The sequence below is a fragment of the Podarcis melisellensis genome, assembly GCF_964234715.1.
Source record: "Podarcis melisellensis genome assembly, chromosome: 9".
Taxonomy (NCBI): Eukaryota; Metazoa; Chordata; class Lepidosauria; order Squamata; family Lacertidae; genus Podarcis; species Podarcis melisellensis.
The window spans coordinates 41,162,922-41,190,826 of NC_138541.1; the positions used below are offsets into that span (position 1 = coordinate 41,162,922).

Sequence of the window (27,905 nt, forward strand, 5' to 3'; positions counted from 1 at the left end):
GATGGGAGTTGTAGTCTAGCAATGCATGCAGGGCTATAGGTTCCCCATCTGTGGGTTAAAACAACACCCCCCTGTTTGAGGAGAGTCTTGTAAGTTGCTGAGGCCCAGAGGAGGAGCCCACCCACCATGAAATAGCCTTTTTATTACTGATGCTCCATAATGTTGTACACAGCCCTGGGATCTTTTGATAAAGGGTGGTATATATATTGAATAAATAATAATACTGAACTGAACTGGGGGGGGGTGCTGTCTGAACAGCCCTCTAGTTGTGCTCTGAGGCACCTTGGCAGTTAAACTAGACTGTTGGTCTCTATGAAGAAAACGTGACTGAAGACATAAAATAAAATTCTTCAAACTGACAGGATTAATGATAGCGAACTGGTGAGGTGTATTAACAACCTTGCATTAATCTTCTTAGCATATTTTTAATATTCCTCCCTGCTTGACAAAGTATTTTCTTTCCTGGTGAAAGATGCTCTGGAGGCTGCTTTAAAATGTCGATGACAAGAGGCGTACGGAGGAGCCGAAGTCCTGGTACTCTTCTCACCTAAGTGGAGAAATTCACTCCTGACAAATCCCATAAGCTTCCCCCATGTATGAATTTCAACCTGATTACATTATGATCAGCCTCTGCTGCAATTTTCTGTTTTGATGAAACTGCAAACAATATATAAGCTACTGATATTTTAGTGGGTGCATTTGTAGTCAAGTCTGTTTTAGGCCAGGCTTGGAATGAATTCATTCCGTTGAACAAAGAAAAAAAATGCCTTGTGCCTTTTTATCGGCTGTATGGCTGGCACAAATTAAGCAGGGCAAGCCTTTTCGAGTATGGAAATACAATGATGAGAAAGCTTCACCAGTTGACATTCTGTATGCCAGGCATCCAATTACAAGTCTGTGGCCTCTGGTTTAATTTTGGGCCCTAAACTTCAGCTTGTACCATTCTAAATGATGGGGAAGATGATGGAAGACAGACTTTTTATGAAAAGGTTCATTTGGGTCAACTTGAACTAAACTAGTTCGCTTTTTAAAAAGGCAAACTTTAACTGGATTCATTTCAAGTTAGATCAGAGGGTCAGTTATACCTGGGGGGGGGATAAGGGTTTTTTTTAAGGCTACCTGATAAGAAGTACAACTTCCCATCCCACCTTAAATAATGTAACCTGGTAACTGGAATCCATGTGAGAACTCCTTAACAGCTTGCTGCATGGTGTCAGTAACAATAGGAAAAGGCAACTGCCTGTATTCTTCATGCACAGGATGAAGCCCTGCTTTACCACCTCTTTGCTTCAAGATCTCACGGTGGCCATAGAGGGGTGGAAACAGCAGGTTAGTGGCTGCAGGAGACTCAGCCACAAACAAGTCAGAGGCACTGCATGATTCCCAGTCATGAAAAATCAATCCTCCGTATTTTTAAAACTACATGAAATAATAACAATTGAAAGCAACAACTCATCTAAACAGAACGCCTGCTAGTTGTAAACACTCTAGGACTGCAGAAACAGGTAGGGTGTTTTCTAAAGATGGGAAATAAGGTCAGTTGCTCTAGATTGCATAAGGGAAAGGAAGCAATGGTCTGGGAAGAGAGCTGCACTAGGCCTCCTCGTTCCTAATACAGTGGTATCTCAGGTTACATACGCTTCAGGTTACAGACTCCGCTAACCCAGAAATAGTACCTCAGGTTAAGAACTTTGCTTCAGGATGAGAACAGAAATCGTGTTCCGGCGGCGGGGCGGCAGCAGGAGGCCCCATTAGCTAAAGTGGTGCTTCAGGTTAAGAACAGTTTCAGGTTAAGTACGGAACTCCAGAACGAATTAAGTACTTAACCTGAGGTACCACTGTATTTTTAAACAGACCTGCACTGTGATCTCAGAAATCAGTCCAAATGTACTCTTTGGGGCTTACTTGCAGGGAAATGGGTAAAGACTACAGCCGTATTACTGTAAGTGGACTGTTATGGCCTAAGCTTTCCAATGACTAAATCTGTAAGCCACAAGACTGTTGCTTTTGCTACTACATTCCTTGCCAACTTGAGTCTGAGCATTGTTTCATCAGGACCGCCAGAGGGCAGTCAAGACATTCAATTATGATTTAGTTTCTTCAGAACCACAATAAATATGTAGCCATGCAATCCAAACACGTCTGTTCAGAAGTAAGTTCAACTGAACTGAGTGGGGTTTACTCCAAGGTAAGTGGAGTTAGGGTTGCATAGGCCACTGTTCTGGAACAAAACCACAAATCTAGCTTACATCATCCTGGATCCAAAAGAGTAGTTCATTCGTCCAGCCAGCCAGCCAATCAAACAGCTCACCCGCACGAGATAACATTCCACATGTCAATGCAGCCAAGTTTGTATGAGCTACTTGCTTCCCCTATATCCGCCTCTCTTGTTGCTACAGACACTGGAATTCCCTCTTCCTCATATCTATTAAAAGCACAGGAGTGAGCCTCGTCCGCTTTTGCAATTCATGGCCGTAGCCTCCCCTAGATCCACAAAAATTATCGAAAAGCCTTGAAAGAACAGTACCCAGTTAACTGATGTTCTGCCCACCCGCAACCAAAGCCTTCCCCTTGTAATGTCCTGTTAATCCATTCCAGAAGTCTATTCCAAAACCAAAGCATTCCAAAACCAAGGCACACCCTCCCATAGAAAGTAATGCAAAATAAATTGATCCATTCCAGACTTTTAAAAACAACCCCTAAAACAGCAATTTAACATAAATTTTATTATCTAACAAGATCACTGAGCGATAAAATGAAAGCAATAAACAATGTACTGCAGTCACACAAGCAATCAGTAGCTGAACTGGGTTCCACACAACCACAAAAACAAAACAAAAAAGCAGTAAAAACAAAAATGCAAAATAAATAGCAAAAACATGACAGACCTCAGCTAAACACTCAGAATGGAAGTGTGGTGCTCAGAACGGAAGCGTTCACACTTCCGGGTTTGCAGTGTTTGGGTTCCAAGTTGTTTGAGTATCAAGGCGTTTGAGAACCAAGGTACCACTGTATACCAGACGAGTAGTCTTGCTTTCTGTTTGATAATCATAACCATCATCACCACCTACCTCTCAATTTAGTTGCAGCAAGGGAACAAAAAGAAGAGGCCTACGTAGTCCCTGGTGGGCTGGGTTTGGCTCAGTGGGTCACAAATTTCTTAAAAAAACAGAATGGGGTTAACAGCAGCAGAACGTGGGGATTTACTGATGCATGAACATAATGGCTTAGATCCTAACTTCCCTTCCAGAACAAAAGGAAGGTTTCCTACCTTCCCCTTTCTTCCGCAGCCCCTGAATATATGTTTCTAGGGTAAGGGGATCATTAGTAATGGTATGGATCATGATGCAGCAGGCTGAAAGTGGAGGGAAAGTGTGATTCACTTCCAAGTAAAAGTGATTAAGGGTCGGTTGAGAAGCACAGCTATAATGGCTGTTGCAATCACAAGAAAGGAAAGTGACATGTTAGTAGAAGAATTTTGGGCAGAATACAGTCCCAGCTCAGTTGGAAGCAAGGTTAGGTAGAAGGGATTCTAATAATAGAAAGACAATTCTAATTAATTGCAGGAAACCAAAGCTGTCAGAGGAAAGTTAAAAGAGGCAAATCGTTAAGGAAATCAAGGCTGGCTGACTCAAGTTTGAGTCAGCAAGACTGTCAAGAACATCTGACAGTGCTTTAAAAGTCACCTGAAGCTACAGACTGCAATGCAAAATGCCAAGTTCTTCTGTATTATAAGAATTTCAGAACAAGCCTTTTCCTGGGGAAAAGTCAAAGCCTCAGGAAAGAGCCATAGCTCAGTGGCTGCCACTTGTGCCTAATAAAACGTGATCATCCTTTTTTGGAGAAGAGTGTTCCCTGTCCTGTTTGGACTTCAAACGGGATACCTTTTTTCACGTAGCTCATCCTCATTCTCAAAATTGCACAGGCAGAGGGTAGGGTGGGTCTGGGAGGAGGAGTCTGAGAGAGAGAGAGTTTTAGCGTTGGCAAAGGGTACATCACAGAGAGCGAGAGGGGGAGTTTGCAATTCAAGAGCCTGTTACAGTCGAGTCTTGGGTTTTGCACTGGCAAGGGGCGGCAGATGGATCAGAGAGTAAGAGAGGGGATTTGCTGGAGCCTGTGCAGGAGAGTGGGTTTGTCAAACCAATTCGCATTGCAAAGCCCAGGTATGCAGGTAATGTGCAATATTTTTCTTGCAGCTGTAAATCATAGTGCTTTTGTTGTTTTCACTGAATGAAGCACTGCAGACCCTGTGTGCCACTGTAATGGATTGAAGTCATTTCTGCAAAAGGTAATTTTCAGACCCCCAATCTCCACCCCAACCTGTCCCACATATTTTGGCACGAGCCTTCTCTACGAGACAAAACATTTGCCCTCATAGGGCTAGTCACAACCACTCACCCACACCATTTATTGAATGAGCACCAACATATGATTTGCCCCTGAAAATTAACAAAAATCTATCAACCATATATAACAAAAGTTAACAAAATGCTGGCTGCATAGAACAGAGCTGCCACATTTACAGTGATAAAGAATTGCTTGCACTACATATTTCAGTATGGTTGGACAGCCCAGGACACAGACACACCTGTCTGCTTATTTATCACCATCTAGAGATGCACATTTACATGAATCTTATCCATGCGTTGGCAGAACTGTCCGTTTGGGGATCTTTATTGGATACAGCTGCATACGCCAGATATTATTGCACTGGATCTCATTAGCTTAGAGCAGGCATCCCCAAATTCAGCCCTCCAGTTGTTTTTGGACTGCAACTCCCATCATCCCTGACCACTGGTCCTGTTAGCTAGGGATGATGGGAGTTGTAATCCCAAAACAGCTGGAGGGCTGAGTTTGGGGGTGCCTGCCTTAGAGACACCCAATGTCACATAGCTCATTGTTGGAGAAATTAGCCCCAATACATTTCAGTCTTTCCTTGTTTGCCTTACTTGCATTAGATATACCACCAGCTCCAGGGGATTCATTAGATATATGCAGATTCCTGCCTGAAATGCTGGAAGCAGGAGCAAGGCAGTGCAGACCAGACCTAGATGCTGCGGAGTCATATGTTGTTTGACTACGTTTCCCACCATCCCCAGCCATTTACTTGGTGACCAGGAATGATGGGAAATGAAGTTCACCAAAATCTGGGTACTCAGTGTAGCAATACGGACCAATGCTCTGACTTGGAATAAAGCTATCATCTGCCTATGGCCCTATGTATCTAGCCCACAAGCGCTAATACACCTATTAAGCCTTCAAGGGGTGGGTGAGTGTGGGTGGGTGTGTAAGCTGCAAGGGCACACACACAATTAACATTCAGGCATTTCTCTTCTGGTTGACTCTAAAAGAGGAAAACTTTGACAACCTTAGCAAGTCTGCCTTAAATAAAAGCTATGTCTTCCTCTTTCCCTTAGCTCCTAATCTCGTGATCACGTCGAAGCGCACAGAAAAGGAGGAGGTGCAGAATTGGGTTTAGAACCAGCGATTTCCCTCGCCCGCCGTCCCTCTTCGGCTCTCCAACGTACCCAAAACACAAAACTGGCCGTCTAGCTTGCAAAACGTCTCCCAAATGGGAGGGAAAGTGGGTTGATCACATGAGATCAGGGTGGAGCTCCTCGTTCCCACCCGCAGTTTAGCGTTGACCAGGAAGCAGGATACGCAAGGGAAGCTTTGTAAGTAAATTCAGTGGTCAGGTTTGCATTTCTGATTGAGAGCACTTGAGCAACTTCTCGGCGAAAGAGGCTGAAGGGCAGAGGGGCAAGTAGGAACTAAATTCCTCCCGCGTTGCCGTTTTGCAAAGCAAGACTTGGGCGAAGGAGGAGGACCCTGCGGCTGAACTACAGCTCCCATCATCCTTTGCCACCGGCCGTGCTCCTGGGAACGGTGGGAGTTGGAGTCCGGCAAGGTCTGTAGGGCCGCGGCTGCCCCATCCTTCCTTTGGGGGTGGTAAATGGTATAAAATCTGAGGATTTTAGTTCAGTGGCCACTGTGGTGGTTTGTTGTCTGGAAACAACAACTATTACTAGATTGGGGATTAAATAAAATGTTCTTGTCTAAATGAGTAGACACTGGTGGAACAACTCTGCACGCGAACAGGTTTTCAGACCTGCTCTTGCTCATGCAATTCACTCCCACAGCATTGACAGGTTTTTAAAAAATCGCATGTTTGGACAGGCTTTTCCTGACTCGTAATTTTATGACCACACACTGCTTTTTCATAATATGCACGTTTTTACTTTTTGTTTGTGATTTTATTACTGCAGTTTGTGCGAACCGCTTAGAGATTTTCTAGCACTAAGTGATGGCTTTCCACTCTGTATAGCGTCCGTTTATCATTTCATTTTTGTGAGCCCGAAAACCCCTTTCAGACGTTATGAATGGGGGGGCATTGCAGTGAGTTCTCCTCTCTCCCAGAGCCAGCTTCATGCAAAGTGCCCCCTCATGGGGGGGGAGGTCATCTGTCAGTAGTTCATGGAAAGCTTACCTGGCATCACTTGGAGGTTTGCTCTAACCATCTTTTAAATTCCCACAATGCCTCAGAATGATGCTAAGCTGGGGGCATTGTGGGAAATTCAAAGGGTGACTAAATACAGCTGCCCGATGCTCCATGGAGTAACCCCTCCCCCTTTTTATGGGTGCCCAGAGCAGGGATCAGCAATTGGCCCTGCCAGCTCTCTGGAGCTCTGGCAGGTGCCTGAGGGTTCATGTGCTGGCTCCAGCCCTGCCCTCCTGAATACATTTGTTATAAGATGTTAATGTTGCCCTCCACCTGTTTGCTTGCTTGCTTGTTTGTTTGTTTGTTTGTTTGTTTATCTAAAGGGGGAAAGAGATCTGATCCCAACATTGCTGTGCCCATGGTACTGTCCCACCATGCAGAACTTCTGAAAGATGAGTCTGTGATGTGTACAACTGCATAAACTTGGGGTTAGGAACCCTGCACTTCTGCAATTCATGGTGGCGTGGAACGCCTGTTCTCATACAAATGTCACTGTGTAGGCAATCATGTCAATGCATGACAGTCAGGAGTGGGACCGCCTGGTGCATCAATGTTGAGGACAAGGCTAATGGGCAGAGTTCCACTTACCCCTCCAATCATTGAATATTTCCAGTGTGTGTGCGTGCATGTGTGTTAGAGAGGGAGAGAGTAGTTGTGTATTACCCTAATGGAAATCCTCCTAAATATTAGTGTTAATTATATACATTAAGAGAGTGTGTGTGTGTGTGTGTGTGAGAGAGAGAGAGAGAGAGAGAGAGAGAGAGAGAGAGAGAGAGAGACCTTCATCCATATAATACATTGCTACAACCCATGCTGCATGTTCAATATCCATAGTAACATACTGGAACAGAGGTCATAGAAGAATTCTAGAATGATTCTTGCATAAAACCATTGGGAATACTTTTGCCGAAATGTGTTATATGTTCTATTTATTTCTCTGGTTCCAGAGCTATCAGAAACGGGATCCAAGTAGCTCTGTAAAGACTTCTGAGTCTCTCTTGAAGAACAGAGATGGACAGCTGGCAAGGAACCACCAGCCCTGTCAGCAGCAATGTGACAGATCTAACAATTGGTTTCACCTCCTCAGCAATAGCTGTCATCTTGTTTGGAACAAACTTTGTACCAGTTAAGAAATTTGACACTGGCGATGGTAAATGTTTGTGCTTAAACTGAATTGCTATTGTTATACTTTACATGGTACATGTTGCAAAATTTCCATACTCTTTAAAACAACAGCCACTTTATATTAGGTTGGTGATAGAATCACAGAGTTGGAATATTTCTATAACTAAATAAACATTGTTATAAATGGATTTAGTTTTTGACTCACCCACTAAACAAGCTGAATAGCTGGTGTTTTCTAGAAGTTATCACATCATCAGCTCAGTTGGTGGAGCATGAGACTCTTAATCTCAGGGTTGTGGGTTCAAGCCCCATGTTGGGCAGAAGATTTCTGCATTGCAGGGATGTGAAGCGTCAATGCAAATGAATTGCCCCTGTTTCTGTTTGCAACAGACGCCAAGCTTTTTATAAAATCAAACAAAGCATGCTTCGAATGTTGTTTTTCAGTAAACTACATGTTAAGGTAAACACATGGGTTTTTTAAAAAAAATTAAAAAGCATGCTAAAGCTGGACTCTTCTGTTCTGAATGGAAAAATAGCCACTAAAGTGTGGTCCTTTGCCCGTTTTCATGCTGAAAGTCCTACTCTCTACCACTGGCTACTGATGGGCTGTGGAAGGTGCTGTTTATTACCAGGCCAGAGTACTGAGTCGAGTGAAGAGTTCATTCTGGGTCATGAGTTAGACATAAGGAATAAGGGCAACATATTTATTGCAATACATAGTTTGGTTCCCAGTTCAGTGGTCTTGATACACTGAAGGGCCATCACTCAAGGGAAGGGCTGTAACTCAATGATAGAGGGCCCCAGGTTCCATCCTTGGATGTCCAAGTTGCGCAGGGAGTAACCTGGTGAGCTTCTGCCAGTCAGTGAAGACAACACTGATCTGGATGGAGTAATGATTTGATTCAGTCTAAGGCAGCTTCCTATATTTCTGTGCTCTGCCTTATCATGTTCTCAGTCTATCCACATCTTTTTTTTTTCTAATTAGGCCCTATCTACCTGCTCTTCCCTTAGATTCTTGTTCTTAATCTACTGCCTACTGGGCATTCTCTTCCCCACTTTGAGAGGCCCCTTATAACTCAGTTTTCTGTCTTCAGCTTCCATACTTTTCCTTATCGTTGCCAAGGTGAGATTTAATACCAGCCAAAGTGATGTTTTGCTTCTGTTTCTTATATCTTCATTTCCCAAATAGTTTTGAAACAGTCCGTGATATCGCAGCTGCTCAACCACAGACGTCACCGTCACCACCACCAAATCTCCCAACGCTTCTTATGATATAGACTAAAACTAAACAGCCATGACTGCATAATGATCTGTTGTGCTTAATTATTCTTGGATTTATTTGTGTTCTAGGAATGTTCTTCCAATGGATTCTCTGTGCCGCTATCTGGATAGTTTCTTTGATTGTTAACCTTATTCAGAACAGCCCTAGATTTTGGCCTCTTGCCATGGTTGGTGGCTTTTTATGGGCTACAGGTATGGTTGAAATAACACTTACCTTGTTTACAATTTAACACCCATGCACATGTGAATCTATGCACCATTTGCAGATTGCAGGAATATTGTAAAATGCAATTGTTAATACAGTGGATGCTAGGGTTGCAAACATGATCCGTGCGGAAAGCACGTTTGCAACCTGCGGCGTTCGCAACCCGCAGCGCTGCGTTTGTGCATGCGCAGGTCGCGATTCGGTGCTTCTGTGCATGCGCAAAGCATGATTTAGCGCTTAGGCACCGAAACCCAGAAGTAACCAGTTCGGTACTTCCGGATTTGGTGCAGTGCGCAACCCAAAATCACACAACCTGAAGTGTCTGTAACCCGAGGTATGGCAGTACTGAGACATATGTATGTATTGGCCCTCTTCAAACCATTTTTGTCTTAAGGCAGGATGGGTGGGGCGTTAATGATAACAAAAATAATAGTAATGTTATTATTTATACCCCACTTATCTGGCTGGGTTGCCGCAGCCACTCTGGGCAGCTTCCAAAATATATACTTTAGAGGTATTTTGTATTACAAGAAAATAGAACACAGTTAACATTTGTTTTTCATTTTGAAGTAAAACCTGCAAGCTGCTCGGCAGTGTAAACACACCACTGATTTGACCTTAAGGTGTGCATCGTGGTTTCAAATAAAAAGCAAGATACAGAGGCAACACTTTGGCAAAGCTTCATAATAAGCAACAGGGGGAATAACACTCAGCATATTACCAACATATTAGCTCTGCCCACATCCACACCTTGGTTCGCATTCTGATCACCCTCCACAGGCTGAAAAACAATATTCTGCAGCACGGTGCCACCTGTGCTCTGGGAGACTTCCTGCACATTTTAGAATCATGGAGGGTTATCCGAAGGGCAAAGCCAGACCACTTGTCCTCATGCCCTCTTCCCACCTGTTTATGTAATATGACGAGAGAATGTCTGAAGAGGGCTATTAATTTTGTCTCGCATCCACTGCTATGTAATTCAGCATGACGAGAATACTAAATGCTATTGCGTGGTAGAGTTGCATTAAAAACAGTATCAAGTGCTTGATCCTACAAGGACTTTCAGGGTTCCTGCAGCTGTGATTTGTCTGTCTGTTCAGTGGGAGGTTTTTTCCCTCTCTGAGATTTCATGTCACATCACTTAAAGGCTGGTAGAGCTTTAGTATAACTGCTTCAGAAAAGAGTGCCAAGTGTGGCATTCAGTTACTGTGTTGAAAACACTGGGCTGATCCAGACTTAAGTCTGAATCCAACCCACGGGGAATATTTTGTTTACATTGACTCAGAGACTGTGGGGATGTTGCTGTGAGGTGGTGCTGGGCTTCCATCCTCACCTGCCAGCCACAAAGTCATCAGTCATGTGAAAGAGACCTTTGTGCATAAGGGCTCTGTGCATACACATTTGTATATATTTAGGGCCTATTCTGTGAAGCGGGGGCATGGCCAAAAAGAGTAGTGGCAGAGATGGCTGCTCAAGATGGGTTCACATTCTCCTAACACATCGGGTGAATGTGTGGTGGGAGTAATTTGTACCCCCAGCATGGAAACGTGCAGTATGTGAGTATGGAGGAATGACAAATTGTTATCCTCCAGTGCCTTATATATGTTAAAAGGCATGTAATTTGAACAGTTAATGTACATAAGCGTTGGACGCTGTGCACATTCACCAAGCCTCATGGCGAATGTGCCCATCATCCATCCGCAGGGAGGGAATTGTGCACAATTCCTGGTCAATATACAAAATCCTCAACGGGTTTCGGGAAACAGGTATATATCTCGGTTTAGTTTTGTACATTCTCTGGCCATGATGCATAATGTAGCGCATTAAATGTAGTGATTTATTGTAGATTATGCTTATTAGCAGTTGCATTAATAATACTGATATAGAACTACTATAGTAAGATTATACTGTATTAATCAGCTAATTTTGCTTTTGTTCTTTTCATACTGTGCAGGTAATATAACAGTTGTCCCCATTGTCAAAACCATTGGGTTGGGCCTTGGTCTCTTAATCTGGGCTTCTTTTAACTTGCTAACTGGCTGGGCAAGCTCAAGGTAAGCACCCTGTATACTTCACCTATGGTATGAGTCATCATACTATACTTAAAAATTACCATTAACAAGACGAATGTCTTGACAAAAGCTTTTTCTCTCTCTCTGTAATGTACTTCATTGTAATATATGATCTTGCCCCAAAGATCAGTGTGATGGGACGATGAGCTGCTTGTGCGTAAAATGCAAGTCCCTCAGAGTTTGATCAGGTTTTCAAACCTCTGCCTGTGACGGAGCCCCTCCAGCATGGCTGCGTCAATCACTAGTAGAATCCGAAAGTGGCTGCTTTCGGAAACGTTTCCAACATAAAAGCTCCTTAACGGAAACACGTCGTCTGGCCTCTCGGCGTGACAGTTTCCGTCGAGGTGTGGGTGTCCCTATAGGAGGTCCTGAGACCTCCCCACTGGTTTCGCTTGAAGCGTCTCTGAGCCATCCCTCCGACTCACTTTCCCTTGGAGTTCTTGCTCGCCCTCTACTGGTTCCCTCTTCCGCTGCTACTGCTCTCTCAACCTCAGGGAGCCTTTGCACCTGCGGCGCTTTAGATGTCAGTTCCCTGACATCCACCTCCCCTCCAGGGCCCCCTTCACCCCCTCCCGTCTCCTCTCCTACTGGCGGTGAGGAGGTAAAACCCCTGAAAGAACCTCCCTCATCTTCCGACGTCGCGAACACTTCCTTCCACTTGTTGCTGTTCCTACTCTCTAGGTACTCTTCGTCATCAGAGTCCACTCCATCTTCCAACTCCGACTCCGCGAACCCTTCCATTTCCTCTTCCTCATCGGTGGTGCCGAAATACTCCCTCCTAAACCTTGCTATAGGCTGAGGTTTCCTCGGGAACCTTTGGTGGAACGTTTCGGTTAAAACCTCGTCATTGACTTCCTCTGCACTTACCCAGGTGTTTTCTGACTCCGGTTCCCCTTCCCACGCCACCAAATACTCCACCTGATTACCCTTCCACCTGGAATCGAGGATTTCCGCTACATGGTTGCGGCGTTCCCTCTCTTCCAAGGCTGGTCCCTTGACGTGCTCCCCTTCACGTCCCCCCCTGTATGGTGACAGTAACGACCTGTGGAACACTGGGTGCAATTTCATGTGGTTGGGTAATCGGAGTTTGAAAGCTACCGGGTTGACCTGCTGAATCACCTCAAAGGGTCCCAATCTTCTGGGCCTCAGTTTCTTACAACCCCCTTTGAACGGCAACCCTTGGGTTGACAACCACACTTGATCCCCCACCCTTATGGTTTCACCTTCCCTTCTGTTCTTGTCTGCCTGCTTCTTATATTGTGCCTTGGCCCTTTCTAAGTTGAGCTGGAGCTGCTGATGGATGGCTTCCATCTCTTCTACAAAATGTTCAGCCGCTGGAACGCTCCATCTCTCCCCTCCTTCCCCTGGAAATGCCCTGGGGTGACACCCGTAATTAGCCAAAAAGGGACTCATCCCTGTGGACACATTCTCCGCATTATTGTAGGCAAATTCTGCCAACGCCAACTTTTCGACCCAATCGTTCTCTCTGTCATTGACATAACACCTAAGATATTGTTGAAGAATGCCATTTGCCCTTTCCGCCTGCCCGTTGGTTTCAGGGTGCCGGGCAGTTGAAAAATTAACTTCCACGTGTAGCAAGCTCATGAGCTTCCTCCAGAACCTGGAAGTAAATTGTTTGCCTCAATCTGAGATCACCCTCGAGGGAGCCCCGTGCAACCTAAAGATATGTTCCACAAACAACTTCGCCTTTTCTTCCGCTGTGACTGCATGTGAACATGCTACAAAATGGCACATCTTAGTTAACAGGTCTACTACTACCATGATGGCTGTTTTCCCCTTGGACCTTGGCAGATCCGTCATAAAATCTATTGATATCGCTTCCCAAGGCCGTTCTGGTGTGGGTAAAGGTTCTAATAACCCTGCCGGCGCCCTTCTTTCCCCTTTGGCTCGCTGACATTGGTCACACCCTCTTACATACTCCCTTACATCTTCCCTCACCTTAGGCCACCAAAATTCCCTGGTAACCAACCACATGGTTTTGTGTTGCCCAAAATGTCCCGCCGTGGGGCTATCATGCAACTGCTTGAGTACTCTCCCCCTCAATTCACCTTCGGGTATATACAGTGCCCCTTTGTAATACAATGCCCCATTTCTTTCCTCAAAACCTCCGGGGCTCTCGCCCTCCCCCCTGAGACCTCTGAGCTTATCCTGGGCATATTCATCATTTTCCGTTTCCTCCACCAGTTCCCGTTGCCCCACCAGCGCCGCCCCACACACCCAGCGGTCCTCCGGGATGACATGTCTCTCTTCGATCACCTCCTCCCCTTCCCAATATTCTGGTTTGCGTGAGAGCGCATCCGCCCTGACGTTTTCTGGGCCTGGCACATAACAAATCTCAAAGTTAAATTTGGAGAATTCCTGTGCCCATCTCACTTGTCGTTGGTTGAGCACTCGAGCTGTTCTCCAATACTCTAAATTTTTGTGGTCGGTGCACACTTGCACCTTGTGTTGTGCCCCAATTAATAAATGTCTCCACCTCCGGAATGCTTCGTGAATGGCCAGTAGTTCCCTGTCATACACCGTGTAATTCCTCTCGGACTTATTCAGTTTCCGCGAGAAGAATGCACACGGTCTCCACTCCGACGCACTCCTCCCCGGTTGAAGAAGGACCGCCCCTATAGCCCGGTCGGATGCATCTGTTTCCACTCTCATGGGTTTTTGTAAATCCACATGCAGAAGTTGTTCTTCCGAGGCGAAAGCCCTTTTCAGTTCTTCAAAGGCTCGATCCGCCTCCACCGTCCAAACAAATTTCTTCTTGCTGCTGAGGCAGTCGGTGATGGGCGCCGTCAAGTGGGCAAAGTTCTTGATGAACTTCCGATAAAAGTTCCCAAACCCCAAGAATCTTTGCACGTCCTTCTTGGTCTTCGGTGTCTTCCATTCCAGTACCGCTTGAACCTTGCCTGGATCCATGGCCAATCCCTTGTCTGACAAGCGGTACCCCAGGAATTCCACCTCCTTGGTATGAAACTGGCACTTCTCCAGTTTCACCCACAGCTGGTTGGCTTGCAGCCTGCCCAACACTTCTCGAACGTCCCTCACATGCTGTTCCTCATCTTCCGAATACACCAACACGTCGTCTAAAAAGGCCACACAGTTCTTGTAGAGCAAAGGTCCCAGAACGTGGTTTATAAAAGCTTGAAAACAGGCGGAGCCCCCTTGTAGACCGAAGGGCATAACGAGGTATTCAAAGGCTCCCAAAGGGGTAAACATGGTGGTCTTCCATTCATCTCCCTTCCTTATGCGTATCAGATTGTACGCCCCCCGCAGGTCCAGTTTTGTAAAAATCTTTCCCTTCCTTACTCTGGTCAAAATGTCGTCAATTCGGGGCATAGGGAAAGCCAGGGGCTCCGACACTGCATTGAGGGCCCTGAAGTCACACACCAGTCTCGGTTTGTCTGTGTTCTTTTTGTCCACAAAGAACACTGGGCTGCCCCCCACCGCTCGGGACTCTCTGATGAAACCTCGCTTCAAGTTTTTGTCAATGAACTCCCTCAGCTCCTGCATCTCCCTGTCTGACATGGCGTACAGCTTGCCTACTGGGAGTTGGGCCCCTGGGAGTAGGTTGATTTGACAGTCAAAGGGTCTATGCGGTGGCAGTTTGTCTGCTTCCCTTTCGCTGAATACGTTGCTCAGATCTGCGTATTGCGGGGGCACCTTCCCTTTGCCCATCACTTCCATCCCCGCTAGGGTGACTCTGTCTCCTCCCGAGACCTTCCCCTCCTTGCAGTGTTCTAGGCAATGCGCTGACCCAAAGGAGACCACCCTCTGATGCCAGCCCACTAGCGGATCGTGTAGCGCCAGCCAGCTCATCCCCAAAATGATGGGCGCTCCTCCCAGGATGGCCACATTAAACGCTATCTGTTCGGTGTGCCTTGCCACTCTCATTATCATCGGGACAGTCTGTTGGCTAACTTCTCCCCCCAACAGCTCTCTGCCGTCAATCGTAGTCACCTGCTAGGGGTTACTTAAAGGGATGGTCTGTATCTGGTGCTCAGCTGCAAACTCCTTGCTCATGAAATTACAGGAGCTGCCTGAATCCAAAAGCGCCTTGACCTTTAGTGGGTGTCCGTTTGGCAGTTCTAGTAACACCTCTATCACTAAAGCAGATCTGGGAGGTTCTGGCATGGGCACTTTCATTGCTCTTTGGCCTGGCTGCTGTGCCCCGACGGTGGCAGCCAGGCGTTGGCTTTTACTTGCTCCTTGCTTTCCTCTTCCTTTCCCCCAACAGCTCCTGCCATCCCTTGCCATTCCTTTCTTTGTGGGCAGACTCTGGCAAAGTGCCCTGGCTGTTGGCAGAGATAACATCTCTTGGCGCTCTTTCCCTCCTTCTTCCGCCCTTCACTGGGATTTGAAACTGCGCGCGCCCGCGCTGTTCCAACTTCCATCGGCTCTGCCGGCGGGAAAGATGGCTCTGGAATGTCTGGAATGCGGAACTCCCTCCAACGGTCTCCTTTCCCTTCCCGCCTTTCCAAAGCCCTCGCCTCCTGGCGCGCTCCTATGGCCAGCGCAGATTTGGTTAATTGGTCCATAGACTCCGCCCTGGGCCCCCGGGAAAGCTCATCTTTGACGGTTGAAGAAAGCCCCTCTTCGAAAAGCATTTGGATGGGCTCCGCCGATAGGTCCCACCCCAATTTATGAATCAGCATAGTAAATTCAGTCCAGTACTCACGGACAGATCTGCTTCCTTGCTGGCAAGCCATTAACTGCCTTCGCACCACCCCCTGCTCAATATCGCTGGAAAACATCAGGTCCATGGCACGAAAAAACTTCCTCGTGTCCTTTAAGATCTCATTATTCGCTGCCATCAGGGGTCTAACCCAATCTTTCGCCCCGGATTCGAGATGGCCAATCACATACGCCACTCGCGATTCCTCGTCGGGGAAGTCATCAAACTGCAAGTTTAGAGCGTATTGCATCTCTGTTCTAAAGGCATGATAGTTCCTGGGATCCCCCCCGAATTTCTGCACCAATCCTGGTACCTTTCTGGCGAGCGGGGTGGTTTTCTCCTTTCCCTTTTCTGCATCCTGAGCCCTCCTCTCCTCAAGCCTCGCCGTTTGCAGCGCCAACTGGATCTCCAACGCTCTGTACCTTTCTTCCAGGCTTGGACCCCCTCCAGCTGCTCCTGCACCCCCGGTTCCGGCTGGGTTGCTCATGATGCTTCTCTCTGCACAAGCTGGCTTTCGGTGACTTTCGGATTGCTGTGATGGGACGATGAGCTGCTTGTGCGTAAAATGCAAGTCCCTCAGAGTTTGATCAGGTTTTCAAACCTCTGCCTGTGACGGAGCCCCTCCAGCATGGCTGCGTCAATCACTAGTAGAATCCGAAAGTGGCTGCTTTCGGAAACGTTTCCAACATAAAAGCTCCTTAACGGAAACACGTCGTCTGGCCTCTCGGCGTGACAGTTTCCGTCGAGGTGTGGGTGTCCCTATAGGAGGTCCTGAGACCTCCCCACTGGTTTCGCTTGAAGCGTCTCTGAGCCATCCCTCCGACTCACTTTCCCTTGGAGTTCTTGCTCGCCCTCTACTGGTTCCCTCTTCCGCTGCTACTGCTCTCTCAACCTCAGGGAGCCTTTGCACCTGCGGCGCTTTAGATGTCAGTTCCCTGACAATCAGGCTCAAAATATTATCTGGATACTTCCATTCTGATGTAATTTCCTCCTCCCTCTCAATCTTTATACATTCACAAGTTGACTTCAAGATGTTATTATGTGTGTGCCAGATATAATGTCAGCTAGGCCCTATAAACCATGTGAGGATCCTCAATAGGCTGAATTAAATGTTTCCACGAGCGATTAATAGTTGCTTATATTTTTAAAGAGTTGTTTAAATTTTTGCAATGTACAAGTCTAGCCTCAACTACTAAACATTTTTCAAGACAGTATTTTTATTGTTCAGATGGTACATGAGATCGAGACATCTTTACTTCCAGGAATGGATTCATTTATATTTTTATATACATCCTTTCGGCATGTACAAGAACAAGTCAAACTGCAATGCTGTGACCCTGGAAAAGAAAATCAATACTCTTTGCCAAGCTATCATTCCCTTGTACTTGTGATTGCCACATGCAATTTATTTATGCAAGCTAGATAGCTTTCCCTGCACTTTTCTATGCCCTCCTCATTTTGGAAACAATTTAAAAGAGTTTTTAACCTTTCTGTTCACAGGTTTGGCTGGTTTGGGATTGACCCAGAAGAAGTAGCAAAACCAGCTTTAAACTACATTGGAGCTGGACTTTCAGTATTAAGGTATTAACAATCTTACTATATTTCTATTTTGAAACACTACTTATGCATATAGGTATGCGTGTGTATGTGTGTATATACATATATGCAAGTGAATCAGAATTTAAAAACGACTGAGGCAAAGTAAAACTTTTATTCTTTTGAGTCTGCAGGTAAGCTGTTGAAGGCTGCAATTCCTAACCACATACTAGGTAGGAAGGAAGTCCCATTGGCCCAGTGGAATTTACTTCTTAGTAAATATGCATTGGATAGCACCATTTATGAAGCAATGTTGTCCCTCAGCCAGAGATATTAAAGGATAATGTCTTAAAAAATGATTTTTAAAATCAGCAAAATGAAGTAAGGAAGACTAAATCATGTATGATTTAGCTGAGATTCCTGCATTGCAAGGGGTTAGACTAAATAATCACAAGTCTATGATTCTTTAAGACACGTGTGTGTGTGTGTGTGTGTGTGTGTGCGCGCGCGCACACACACACACACACACACACAGAGTCGTGCCTTGGAAGTCAAACGGAATCCATTCCGGAAGTCCATTCCACTTCCAAAACGTTCGGAAACCAAAGCGTGGCTTCTGATTGGCTGTAGGAAGCTCCTGCAGCCAATCGGAAGCCATGGAAGCCCCATTGGACGTTTGGCTTCCAAAAATAGTTCGTAAACCAGACCACTTCCAGGTTTGCGGCGTTCAGGAGCCAAAACATTCGAGAACTAAGCTGTCGAAAACCAAGGTACGACTGTGTGTGTTTGTGTGTGTGCATAAAATGCTACAACATGATGGTGTTTAGTTCATGATGATATTTCATTTGCAGTGCCATCCTATTTCTTTTTATAAAAAGTGATGTTGAGAGCTCTTCACCGTCATCAGAGAGCACCCCGCTATTAAGACATGTAAGTTTTTGCTTTTGTTCATGTCATACTTCCGCACTAGAAAAAAGCATTATAACACAGAACTTATTCCAACCGCTTTCTTTTCAAGGTAACCCTTATGAGGCCTCCCACATATTTTCACAACTGTAAAGGATATTGGAAATAAGAGAAAGTACCATTATTTGTGCCCTCTAAGGTTAGGAAGCAAGGAAGATGTAGCAAGACAAACTTATCAGGATATAGCTTCCAATGTTGTTCAATTATCAATTCAAAAATGAAAATAACTGGGGTGTTGAGGAAATCTCTTTTCTTGGACATCTCAGTGTGTGAGAGTGCTTTTAAATGGTTTTTTGTGTTTTTGGTGCATTTTTTTCATAGGGTTACTTACTTATTTGTTTTTTAATGTCTATATTTATTGTGTATTGTTGTATCTGCATTAATTTATGCTGTGAGCATCCTTGGGTCCTGCGCTAGGAGAAAGCGGGGGTATTAAGAAAAGAAGAGCAATGAAATGAATAATATCCGCAGATGCACCAGCTGCAAATTCTTTAGGTATCAGCTCCTAGCTGTCCGATTTCCTTCCTCATCCCCAAGTGAATGAGCATACCTAGCACAATCCAGGTCTGAATGTTTTCAGAAATCTTAGCCTTAATGGCTTTCCTTTTCACCAACAGTCAATCAACAGCTCTGATCATAGCGCTGAAAACGGGACTGATGCTTCATGGGTAGACCATCTTTCTCCGTTAGGGAAGAGAATGATGTAAGTTGTCCAGCCCTTTCTGGTGAATTTCCTCTAGCCTACCTGGCTACCTCCTGTTTCGTGCTTCCTTTGGTGAACTTCACAAGGCAATAAAGACGACAAACTGTAACCATTCTGTGGCAGTGATGAGTGCTCCAACATCTCTTTCAAGACAGCAATTTCTAGAAAACTACTGGCAATTGTTCTCCAGCATGTTTCAGCCACAGCTCTGCAAACCTGCAATGAATGTTGTATAGTGCAATGGGTGTCTTTGAGTTTGTAATATCTTGATCTTCCTTTCTTTTTCCTGGAAGAGGCTGCTCCCTGGCTGTGATAGCTGGAATGTTTTATGGCTCGAGTTTTGTGCCAGTGCTTTACATCAAGGACCACGGCAGAAGGAACGGAACGAAATATACCGGAGCAAGTCAATTTGGTAAAGGCAGATGAACTGTTTTAATATGAAATCTAAACCAGTGGGAAATTTTGCTCATTCACGATGGGCGAAAGGGGAGGGGAAAGTCTTTCCCCCTTTGTTTATCTGTCCCTTGTTTGTTTGTTTATTATATGTATTAATCACCTCATAATATAGTTTCTCTAGGTCATTGGTGAGGTGTTTCTAGCTTGCAGACCTAATTTGCCCCATGACATGGTTTGGCCCAAGCCACACTCACCTGTCCATCACTTGATGTCATATGACATCAGGTGCCAGTTAGATAAAGTCATGGCAGCAAATTTAAAAGGAAGAATTAGGAGCACACTTTCCCAGCCCTAGGCTACTGTGCCTTTAAAGCACAGCCTTTCTCTCAAAGAATTCTGGGCACTGTAGTTCACCCCTCACAGAGTTACTGTTCCCAGCAATCCATAACAAACTGCAGTAGTTCATGCACTGGTGACATCAACATTGAATTACAGCAGTGCACTCTATGTTGGGCTTCTCTTGCGCTTGACCTGAGAACTGCAGTTAGTGCAGAATGCTAGTGCAGTTGCTGATTTCTTACTGGGTAAAGTTTTAAGTTGCTACTATTGTTATATCAAGCCATTAATGGCTTGGGACCAGTTTACTTGCAGAATCACCTTATCCCATACGTACTCACTCAAAGGTTTTGATCTGTGAAACTTACCTTGACTATATTCCTTCCGACACTTACAGTCGTTAAACATCTTGCTAGAAGTTGAACATCTTGCTAGACTAACGTTTTGGCTCCCAAACGCCACAAACTCAGAAGTGATTGTTCCAGTTTGTGAACATTCTTTGGAACCTGAACATCCATCGCGGCTTCCACGGCTTCCTACTGAATGCAGGAGCTTCCAGCAGCCAATTGGAAGCCGCGCCTTGGTTCCCGAATGTTTTGGAAGTCAAATGGACTTCCGGAACAGATTCTGTTAGACTTCTGAAGTACCACTGTACTTGAAAACCTTTTTCGTTTTGGCAAGCCTATCCTGACACCAGACACACAGGTGTTGATGTGTTTACATATTTTCTACTGTTGTTTTTAATTGTTTTAAAATGTTTTAGAATGGTTTTCAACTATTTCTATTGATGCTTTTAATATTTGTTGTAAACCACAAAGAAATCATAAAGTTTAAATCAGTGAGACATTTAGTATAGTATTTACAGTCACATTTACATCGCACATACATACTGAGCAAAGCCTCTTGATCAGCTAAAACCAGGGAAGGTATTGAAGGCCTTATATGAACAAACATGTGGCTAAGGTAGGAGCAAGACCTTACCAGAAGTAATTGCTGCTCTTCTAGAATAATGTTAATTTCCTAAACATATTCTACATATGCATATGCCTCCCATTTTTGTTCCAGATTTAGATTACGTCTTTGCCCACTTCAGTGGCATCTTCCTTACAAGTACCATCTACTTCCTGATCTATTGTGCAGTGATGAAAAATAGACCTAAGGTTTATCCTGAAGCCATCATCCCAGGTAGAATTCTGAAATACACGTGCATTGCAGATCACTATCAAACATACTTCGTTCTGTTGCTATTAGACAAATGTAGGCAATGTTTGAGTATGCCACTCTAGGTACTTTCAAGAGTGATGAGTTTTCTATCCTGCACACAGTTTTAAGAGCCCTTTTATAATAATAATAAAAAACCCAGAAGGTATTTTGGGGAGGTATTATATTAATAATGTCGTAGTGGAAAAGTAGCCAACACGGTGCTCTCTAGAAGTTGTTGAACACCAACTCACATAATCTGGATCATCTGAACAGCATCTGGAGAGCACTGCACTGGCTCCTCGTGAAAATAAACCTGTTACATATGGAAGAATACATCTGATCATCTCATTTTACAAAGAATATGTTTGCATTTGCAAGAATACATACAGCTGTGCCTGCATCCAGGATCAGGTGGGGCGTTTCTGCTGTGGGGAAAGATCAGTGCCCCACTGACTTAGTGCCCCTTAGCTCCTCAAGGGACACAAAGGCTGGTGTTATATAGTGGCTTTCACCCCAGGCTAAAAATCAGGTAGTCCCTGCTTCATATTCATTTCTGACATGAACACCCTTTTACAATAACCATTAAAGGATTGTTGTTAAGAATAGGAAAGTAGCCAATGCAGCCTAAGAGCTTTGAGCCCTTGAAAGCCCTTTGCAAATGCAGCATGGCCTTAGGATTCGAGCTGGGCGATATATTGGTAAATTGTCTGAAACCTCTATGCCATTCAGATCGCAATGCCCGTTTCAGACATTTTGGGCTGGCAGTACATCACACCAGCTCAAATTGCTTGCAGACGGCTCCTTCCTTGTAGGTCTTTAAGCAGAGGTTCGATGGCCACCTGTCATACATAATTTAGCTGATATTCCTGCGTGGCAGCGGGTTGGATTAGATGATCCCTAGGGTCCCTTCCAAGTCTATATTGCTATTTTTTCTATGAGTAATAAAATATGCTTATTTGTTGTCAGGATTTGTTTCTGGTGTATTGTGGGCGATCGCCACTTCCTGCTGGTTCCTAGCAAATCATTACCTCAGTGCTGTGGTCAGCTTTCCAATAATCACAGCGGTAAGTACCAAAGAAGGTCCTGCTCATAAGGGTGGGTTCCTTTGTATATCAAACCACATATACACCCCACTCCTGCCTTTGTTATGGAGGTTTCACGTACAATAGAGTGTCATGAAATTCTACTCAATATTGATCCAGAGCAGAACTCTGACGTATAGTTAACAGATCAAAAACTTAAAACAGGTTGCAGGATTCCCAAAAAATAGATCAGAGGCAATTACATTTCATGCAGCAGAGCTTTACTGCTACCTTATGCAAATGAGCATAATGGTCACAAATCCAATACATTCAGGATTGGCACTGTCTATAAGAAATCCAGTTGCAACAGACCCAACTTAAACGTACAATAACTTATAAAAAGTCTAAAACCTTAACACTATATACAGAAAAGAGATAGAAAGAAAAAGTGAAACCTAGGCTTCTTCTGGCCTTACTTTTATAGTAAGCATGACCTTCAATGAAACAGAACCAGTTTAAGCCAGCTGTGCTCAGTTTCTCTGAAGGAATAACCCAAACATCATGAACCTTCTGCTTGTTTCTTTCACACAGAGAAGCTTCCAGAACCCTCTTGAATTAATTAGAATAGGAAAGATCTCTACACATCAGATCAATACTTTTCTAACCTAAGAAATGCAAACTGACACAGAGGTGGGCAGACTTCAGGCTTGTGGGATCTACTTTTGCTTTTTACTGTAACCGCAAGATCTACCAATCAGGCTTGGTGCAAAAGAATTCTGAGCCCTGGAATTTGGTTTGGGCACCAAACCTGAATAGCCTGACCCATATAGCCTGAATATCTCGGTTGACTAGAGTGTGGTGCTGACAGTGCTAAGGTTGCAGGTTTGATCCCCGTATGGGACAGCTGCATATTCCTGCATTGCAGGGGATTGGACTAGATGATCCTCAGGGTCCCTTTCAACACTTACAATTCTATAATTTTAACTGAACTGTGCCCCCACAAAAAATACACTCCTGGTTACACAAAAATTTTCGTTTCAGTGGTATGATTTAGGGTTCGGGAAGTCATTTTGTTTCTGCCATTGTTAAATCATTGGCAATCGGGAATCCTAACAGATCTACTACAAATTGCCCAGAAATCCAGATCTGCCCTCTTCCAGCTCTGACATACGACATCCATAACGTTCCTCTCATTTGCCTTTTCTTTTAAGAGAATGTGCTTTCATCTCTCTAGCATCTGTTGCATTCTGCTTGACCATGCTCATTCTGATGGAAAGCAAGGTGGTCAGAATCATCAAGCTGTTAGATTGATGATTCAATCTAACAGGATGCCGACCTGCACACCTATGAGGAACCCCTAAATGGGAAAGGAAGCAGTAGGCACTACTTTCTATGAGAAAGCATGCTTTGGTTTTGGAACGCTTTGCTTTTGGAACAGACTTTCGGAACAGATTAAGTTTGAGAATAACACGCAGTTGTAACATAAAGTCTCCTTGCAGCATTCCAACACACACTAGGCTCTAGCCAAGGGCAAATTGACTTCAAACACATGTGCATTTTTATACTTTAGATTGTGCTGAGTCACTCTCACATGCTTAGCTAGTTGCAGGTGCAGGACAAACACACCCAGAATTAACCCACACACCTAACTTAACCCTTTTTTGTCCCTTTTCTCTGCATGCATAAACGCTGGTACATGGACAGAACTCCTCAAAATAGCTCTCTCAAGCATATCGGGGAGCTCAGAGAAGAGTGCACTGTTTCATAGCCCATTGACCCCCTTTAGGCACGAAGGAAAAGTTCAAAGCAGCCATTGAGAGGAACTGTGTTAGGGATTGTGTCAGGGGAGGGGGCAAGCTGCTCTCTTTATTCTCCAGTTGAGAAGAGGGAAAGGATAAAAAGTCCTTCCCACCACAAGCGCCACTTTTCATCATGGCAATCTGCAGTTGCACCTGTCCTGTTGACTTATAGGGTGCAGTAAATTATAACAAGCTGCAGAGATGAGGATCACTCAGCACATATATCTTGTCCTTCTCCAGAAGGAGGAAATTGGAGATACTTCTGAGCCATTTTGAGATAAAATGTGCAGGGGCAGCTGAGGTCAAAGCTGGCAATAGAAAAGAAATTGCAATAAATATTCTGGCTACCGCACAGCAGGGTACTAAAAATAGGAACCTTTATACTTCATTTATGGAAATGGGTGTCTGGGATGAGCAGCAGGGTAACTAAGATTGGAAACACCTTGAAAAGCAGTGGGGGAATTGTGCTCTAGAGATTGGCTGGGAGGAGAGAAGGAAAGCCACTTTCAGAGCAAAGCCTATTATAGATGTTGTGCATGGGCATATTTCAGCCTGGGTGTCTGTGACCTGGATGTCTGTAATATGTGCAAAGAGTAACCCTGTGGCAAGCTTTATATCCACTTTAAATCAGTGGTGCTTGCTTCTGAGTAGGCATATATAGCAGTGATGTCCAACCGGTCAACCATGATCGACAGGTAGATCGCCTTCATGTTCCCGGTAGATCATGGTCGATTGCATGCAAGTAATGTCCCCACCTCCCGCCCCACTCGCAAGGTTCTTCCGTTGGCATCAGTATCAGTTACCGAAAAGTGAAAGTAATGTTAGTTTTAGTGCTGTGTTCGATAGTCAGCACTTCAGTTTCTTGTGAGTGTTTTTTGAATTCCCTCCCCCCAAAAAAGCTCTACAACCTCCCAAACGCTCAACAACTCTGACCAACCCCCACATAAAAGCGCCCCTCCCCCCCAAAAAATGCACACTCCCTCCAATGACAATGGGTAGATTAATGCCAGTTATTTTATACTGGGAGTAGATCACAGTCTCTAGGGCAGCCTTTCTCAACCTGTGGGTCCCCGATGTTGTTGAACTGCAACTCCCATCACCCCTAGCTAGCAAGGCCAGAGCTCAGGGATGATGGGAGTTGTAGTCCAATAACATCTGGGGACCCGCAGGTTGAGAACTGCTGCTCTAGGGAGCTGGGCGTGCCTGATATATAGGATTGCAATTGTAAATGTGTCTTTGTAGAGTCATAGAACTGTAGAGTTGGAAGGGACCACGAGGCTCATCTAGCCCAACCCCCTGCCAAGGAGCTTCCAGGGTGTTTCTAGTATGGGATTCAGTTACATATCAGGATATTCGGGTTGTGAAATTGCAGTTCATTTGGCGCTCTCGCCAAACAAACCTGATTCCCCCTCAAAAAAAGGGGGGAGGCTTTTTTGCAGTAAGGAAACTGACAGAGAAGCATACTGGAAAATGTGGGATAACACTTGGTTGATGAAACATCCTCTATCCTCCCAAAAACAAACAAATCCGAATGGATTCTCAATAAAACACAGGCCTCCCTGCAAACAAATCAGGACGGTGGCTCGTTAAAGCAGGTAATCTGCAAGTGCCCCCCAGAGGTTTGTTTTGTTTTTGCGGGATTGGCATGCCTTTTATTAAAGGCCATTATCTTCTCACATTCTTCCTTCTGTCATCATCACGAGCAACAATTTAGCACACGATTACGTTTCAGTGAAGGCAAGATTGAATTTAAATAAGATAATTGGGCTCTAGCAAATCCTCATGAACAAATGCTATTATGATTATTCATCGTGTCTTAATCTTGTTCTCCAGGGTCCTGGCTTTATAGCTGCAATGTGGGGAGTCCTGGTATTTAAAGAAATAAAGGTAAGGGCTGCAACATGTTCCTCTCATCTTTGATGTATCCGCATCTGAAAAATAATGCTTGGGATGTTCTAAGTAGCTGGGGGGGGGGGAGAGAGAGAAGCAGGCAAATCTAGAGATTTTTTCTTCCTTTCTCCCTAGTAATACTAGATCCCGAGGTCATCCATTGAAGCTGCAACGTGGGAGGTTCAGAATGATTCTTCCCACAGCACATAGATAACCTATGGTGTTTGCTGCTATGTGACCACCAACTAAGATGGCTTAAAAAGACCCTATTTAGACAAATTTATGGTGGATAAGCTACTGCTTTTTGGGGGCTATGTGTATAACAAAATTCCCAGTGACAGCTCCGCTGAAGAAAGGAATTTCCTTATGTTATGCATTTATATTATATTGTTTGTTGTGTTCTATGTTGCAAATCGCCCTCTGGTTCTTTAAAGGAAGGATGGCATACACATTTTAAACATTAAATAAATAAATCCAAGCTTTTGGGAGGGGCAGCTTGTAGTGAGGCAGCATTGTGGAAAAGCAGGGGCTTAACCAGCCGCTTCCCTGATAGATACATACATACACTCACACACTAATACAGTGGTACCTCGGGTTACATACGCTTCGGGTTAGAGACTCCGCTAACCCAGAAATAGGGGTTAAGAACTTTGCTTCAGGATGAGAACAGAAATCGTGCTCCGGCGGCACGGCAGCAGCAGGAGGCCCCATTAGCTAAAGTGGTCTTCAGGTTAAGAACAGTTTCTGGTTAAGAACAGACCTCCAAAATGAATTAAGTACTTAACCCGAGGTACCACTGTACACCACTATTCTCCTTACTGGTTCTGGGTTTGAAAGAGTAAACCCCCACCTGAAACACTGTGGGAGGCTAGTGGAAAAAGTCCCTAAGAAGGATGTTGTAGCTGCAAAATGGGGAGAGGCAAGGACCTCCTCCTCCTCTGCACCCCTTTCCAGAGCTTCAGTTTTCCTAAAATGAGCAGCTGCTGGAATTTGTTGCCCCGTGTCCATGTATAACGTCTAGTCCTGTCTTTCCTTGCTGCATTGAACCAGTCTATTTTCCCTACATGGGTGTGTTTGTTTACATTCAGGTCGTCCAGTGGGGCAGAGACAAAGCAATAGTCTCCTGGCAGCAGCGTTGCTGCAACTCACTAGAAGGGGGAACAGCAAAGTTGGGTGGGTGGGTGGATGGGTGGGTGGGTGTGTACCGGTAGGAGTGCCAGCTGCCCCTCCACACGTTACTATCACATTTATATCTCACCCATGCTCCAAGGAGCTCAAGGCAGTGTATGTTAGGCTGAGAGATAATGACTGGCCCACCAAGATCACTCTGTATAAGAAAGGGACCCAGGGATCTCCAGTTCAAGTTCAACACTCAAACTGATGTTACATACTGCTTCATACAGGTAATTTGGCCAGATAAATTTAACTAAGCAAATATTATCTGACCACTACCATTTGTAGAATGTGTTCCGACAAACGTATATCTTACTATACAATAAAGTTGTCGGTGTGCAGCATTTTGCAAATAACGCAATACCAAGCCTGACTTTTGGAAAATAACGCCACTTCTCTTTCTTCCCCACACATCCCAGGGGGTGGTCTGAAGGTACATGAGGGCACAACCTTGCTGAAACCAGACATGTCTGGGTCTGGTGAGTCTGGGACCCCCTAGGAACCAGAGTAGGCCGTCTTGGAGGTCATCATGGTCGAAAGGCAAGATACAAATGTAAGAACATTTGAAAAATAACCAATAACCCCTTTCTGTGTCTATGCAGGGGCTGAAAAACTATCTGTTGCTTCTAATAGCATTTTGTGTTATTTTGGCTGGGTCACTCTCGACAGCTTTTTCTAAAGTCTGAAGAACCACTGCCTGAACCAGCAGGTGGAGCTGTGGCTTAAGACACGAAAGAGAAGAGAATTATCTGGCATTTTCTTGGATCACTAATATCACTCTCGCCAGAGAAGCAAGGAGCAAAAGTCTATAGAGCAAGAACTTTTTGTGGGAAATGCAAGGCATTCATCATGTTTTCCACATTTGGGAAAATAAGGGAAAACCTTTTTATGTTCTCTAAGCTGGATGATTATGGGCTGAAATCCAGGTCAGAGGTTTTAATGATCCCATTATGTTTTGTATTATGGCTTGTTGTTTATTGGGGTGAGGGTAACGTATAAAAGGAAGAGTTCA

The 27,905-nt window shown here is 44.8% G+C and overlaps 1 protein-coding gene across 4 annotated transcripts; it reads left to right on the forward strand.

Moving 5' to 3' along the window:
- The first annotated feature begins 5,587 nt into the window (after positions 1–5,587).
- Positions 5,588–27,905, forward strand: TMEM144 (transmembrane protein 144). 4 transcript variants are annotated; one of them, XM_081926182.1, is made up of 12 exons: positions 5,588–5,908; positions 7,447–7,649; positions 8,975–9,097; positions 11,065–11,164; positions 17,370–17,450; positions 18,257–18,335; positions 18,989–19,074; positions 19,368–19,486; positions 20,872–20,991; positions 21,976–22,073; positions 25,664–25,717; positions 27,496–27,905. In XM_081926182.1, the coding sequence occupies exons 2-12, from the start codon at positions 7,511–7,513 to the stop codon at positions 27,577–27,579; spliced, it is 1,083 nt and encodes a 360-aa protein (XP_081782308.1). In that variant the 5' UTR covers positions 5,588–5,908; positions 7,447–7,510; the 3' UTR covers positions 27,580–27,905. The 4 variants fall into 4 exon arrangements, with proteins under 4 accessions (XP_081782308.1, XP_081782310.1, XP_081782307.1 ...); XM_081926184.1 differs by having other exon boundaries at positions 5,588–5,764; positions 19,368–19,477; XM_081926181.1 differs by having other exon boundaries at positions 5,589–5,764.

Excerpts from the sequence above, each read along its gene's own strand:
- TMEM144 (XM_081926182.1), top strand. The coding sequence starts at position 7,511 with ATGGACAGCTGGCAAGGAACCACCAGCCCTGTCAGCAGCAATGTGACA. Across the intron at positions 7,650-8,974 it reads GAAATTTGACACTGGCGATG|GAATGTTCTTCCAATGGATT; the intron begins GTAAATGTTTGT and ends TTTGTGTTCTAG. Across the intron at positions 19,075-19,367 it reads CCGTTAGGGAAGAGAATGAT|AGGCTGCTCCCTGGCTGTGA; the intron begins GTAAGTTGTCCA and ends TTTTCCTGGAAG.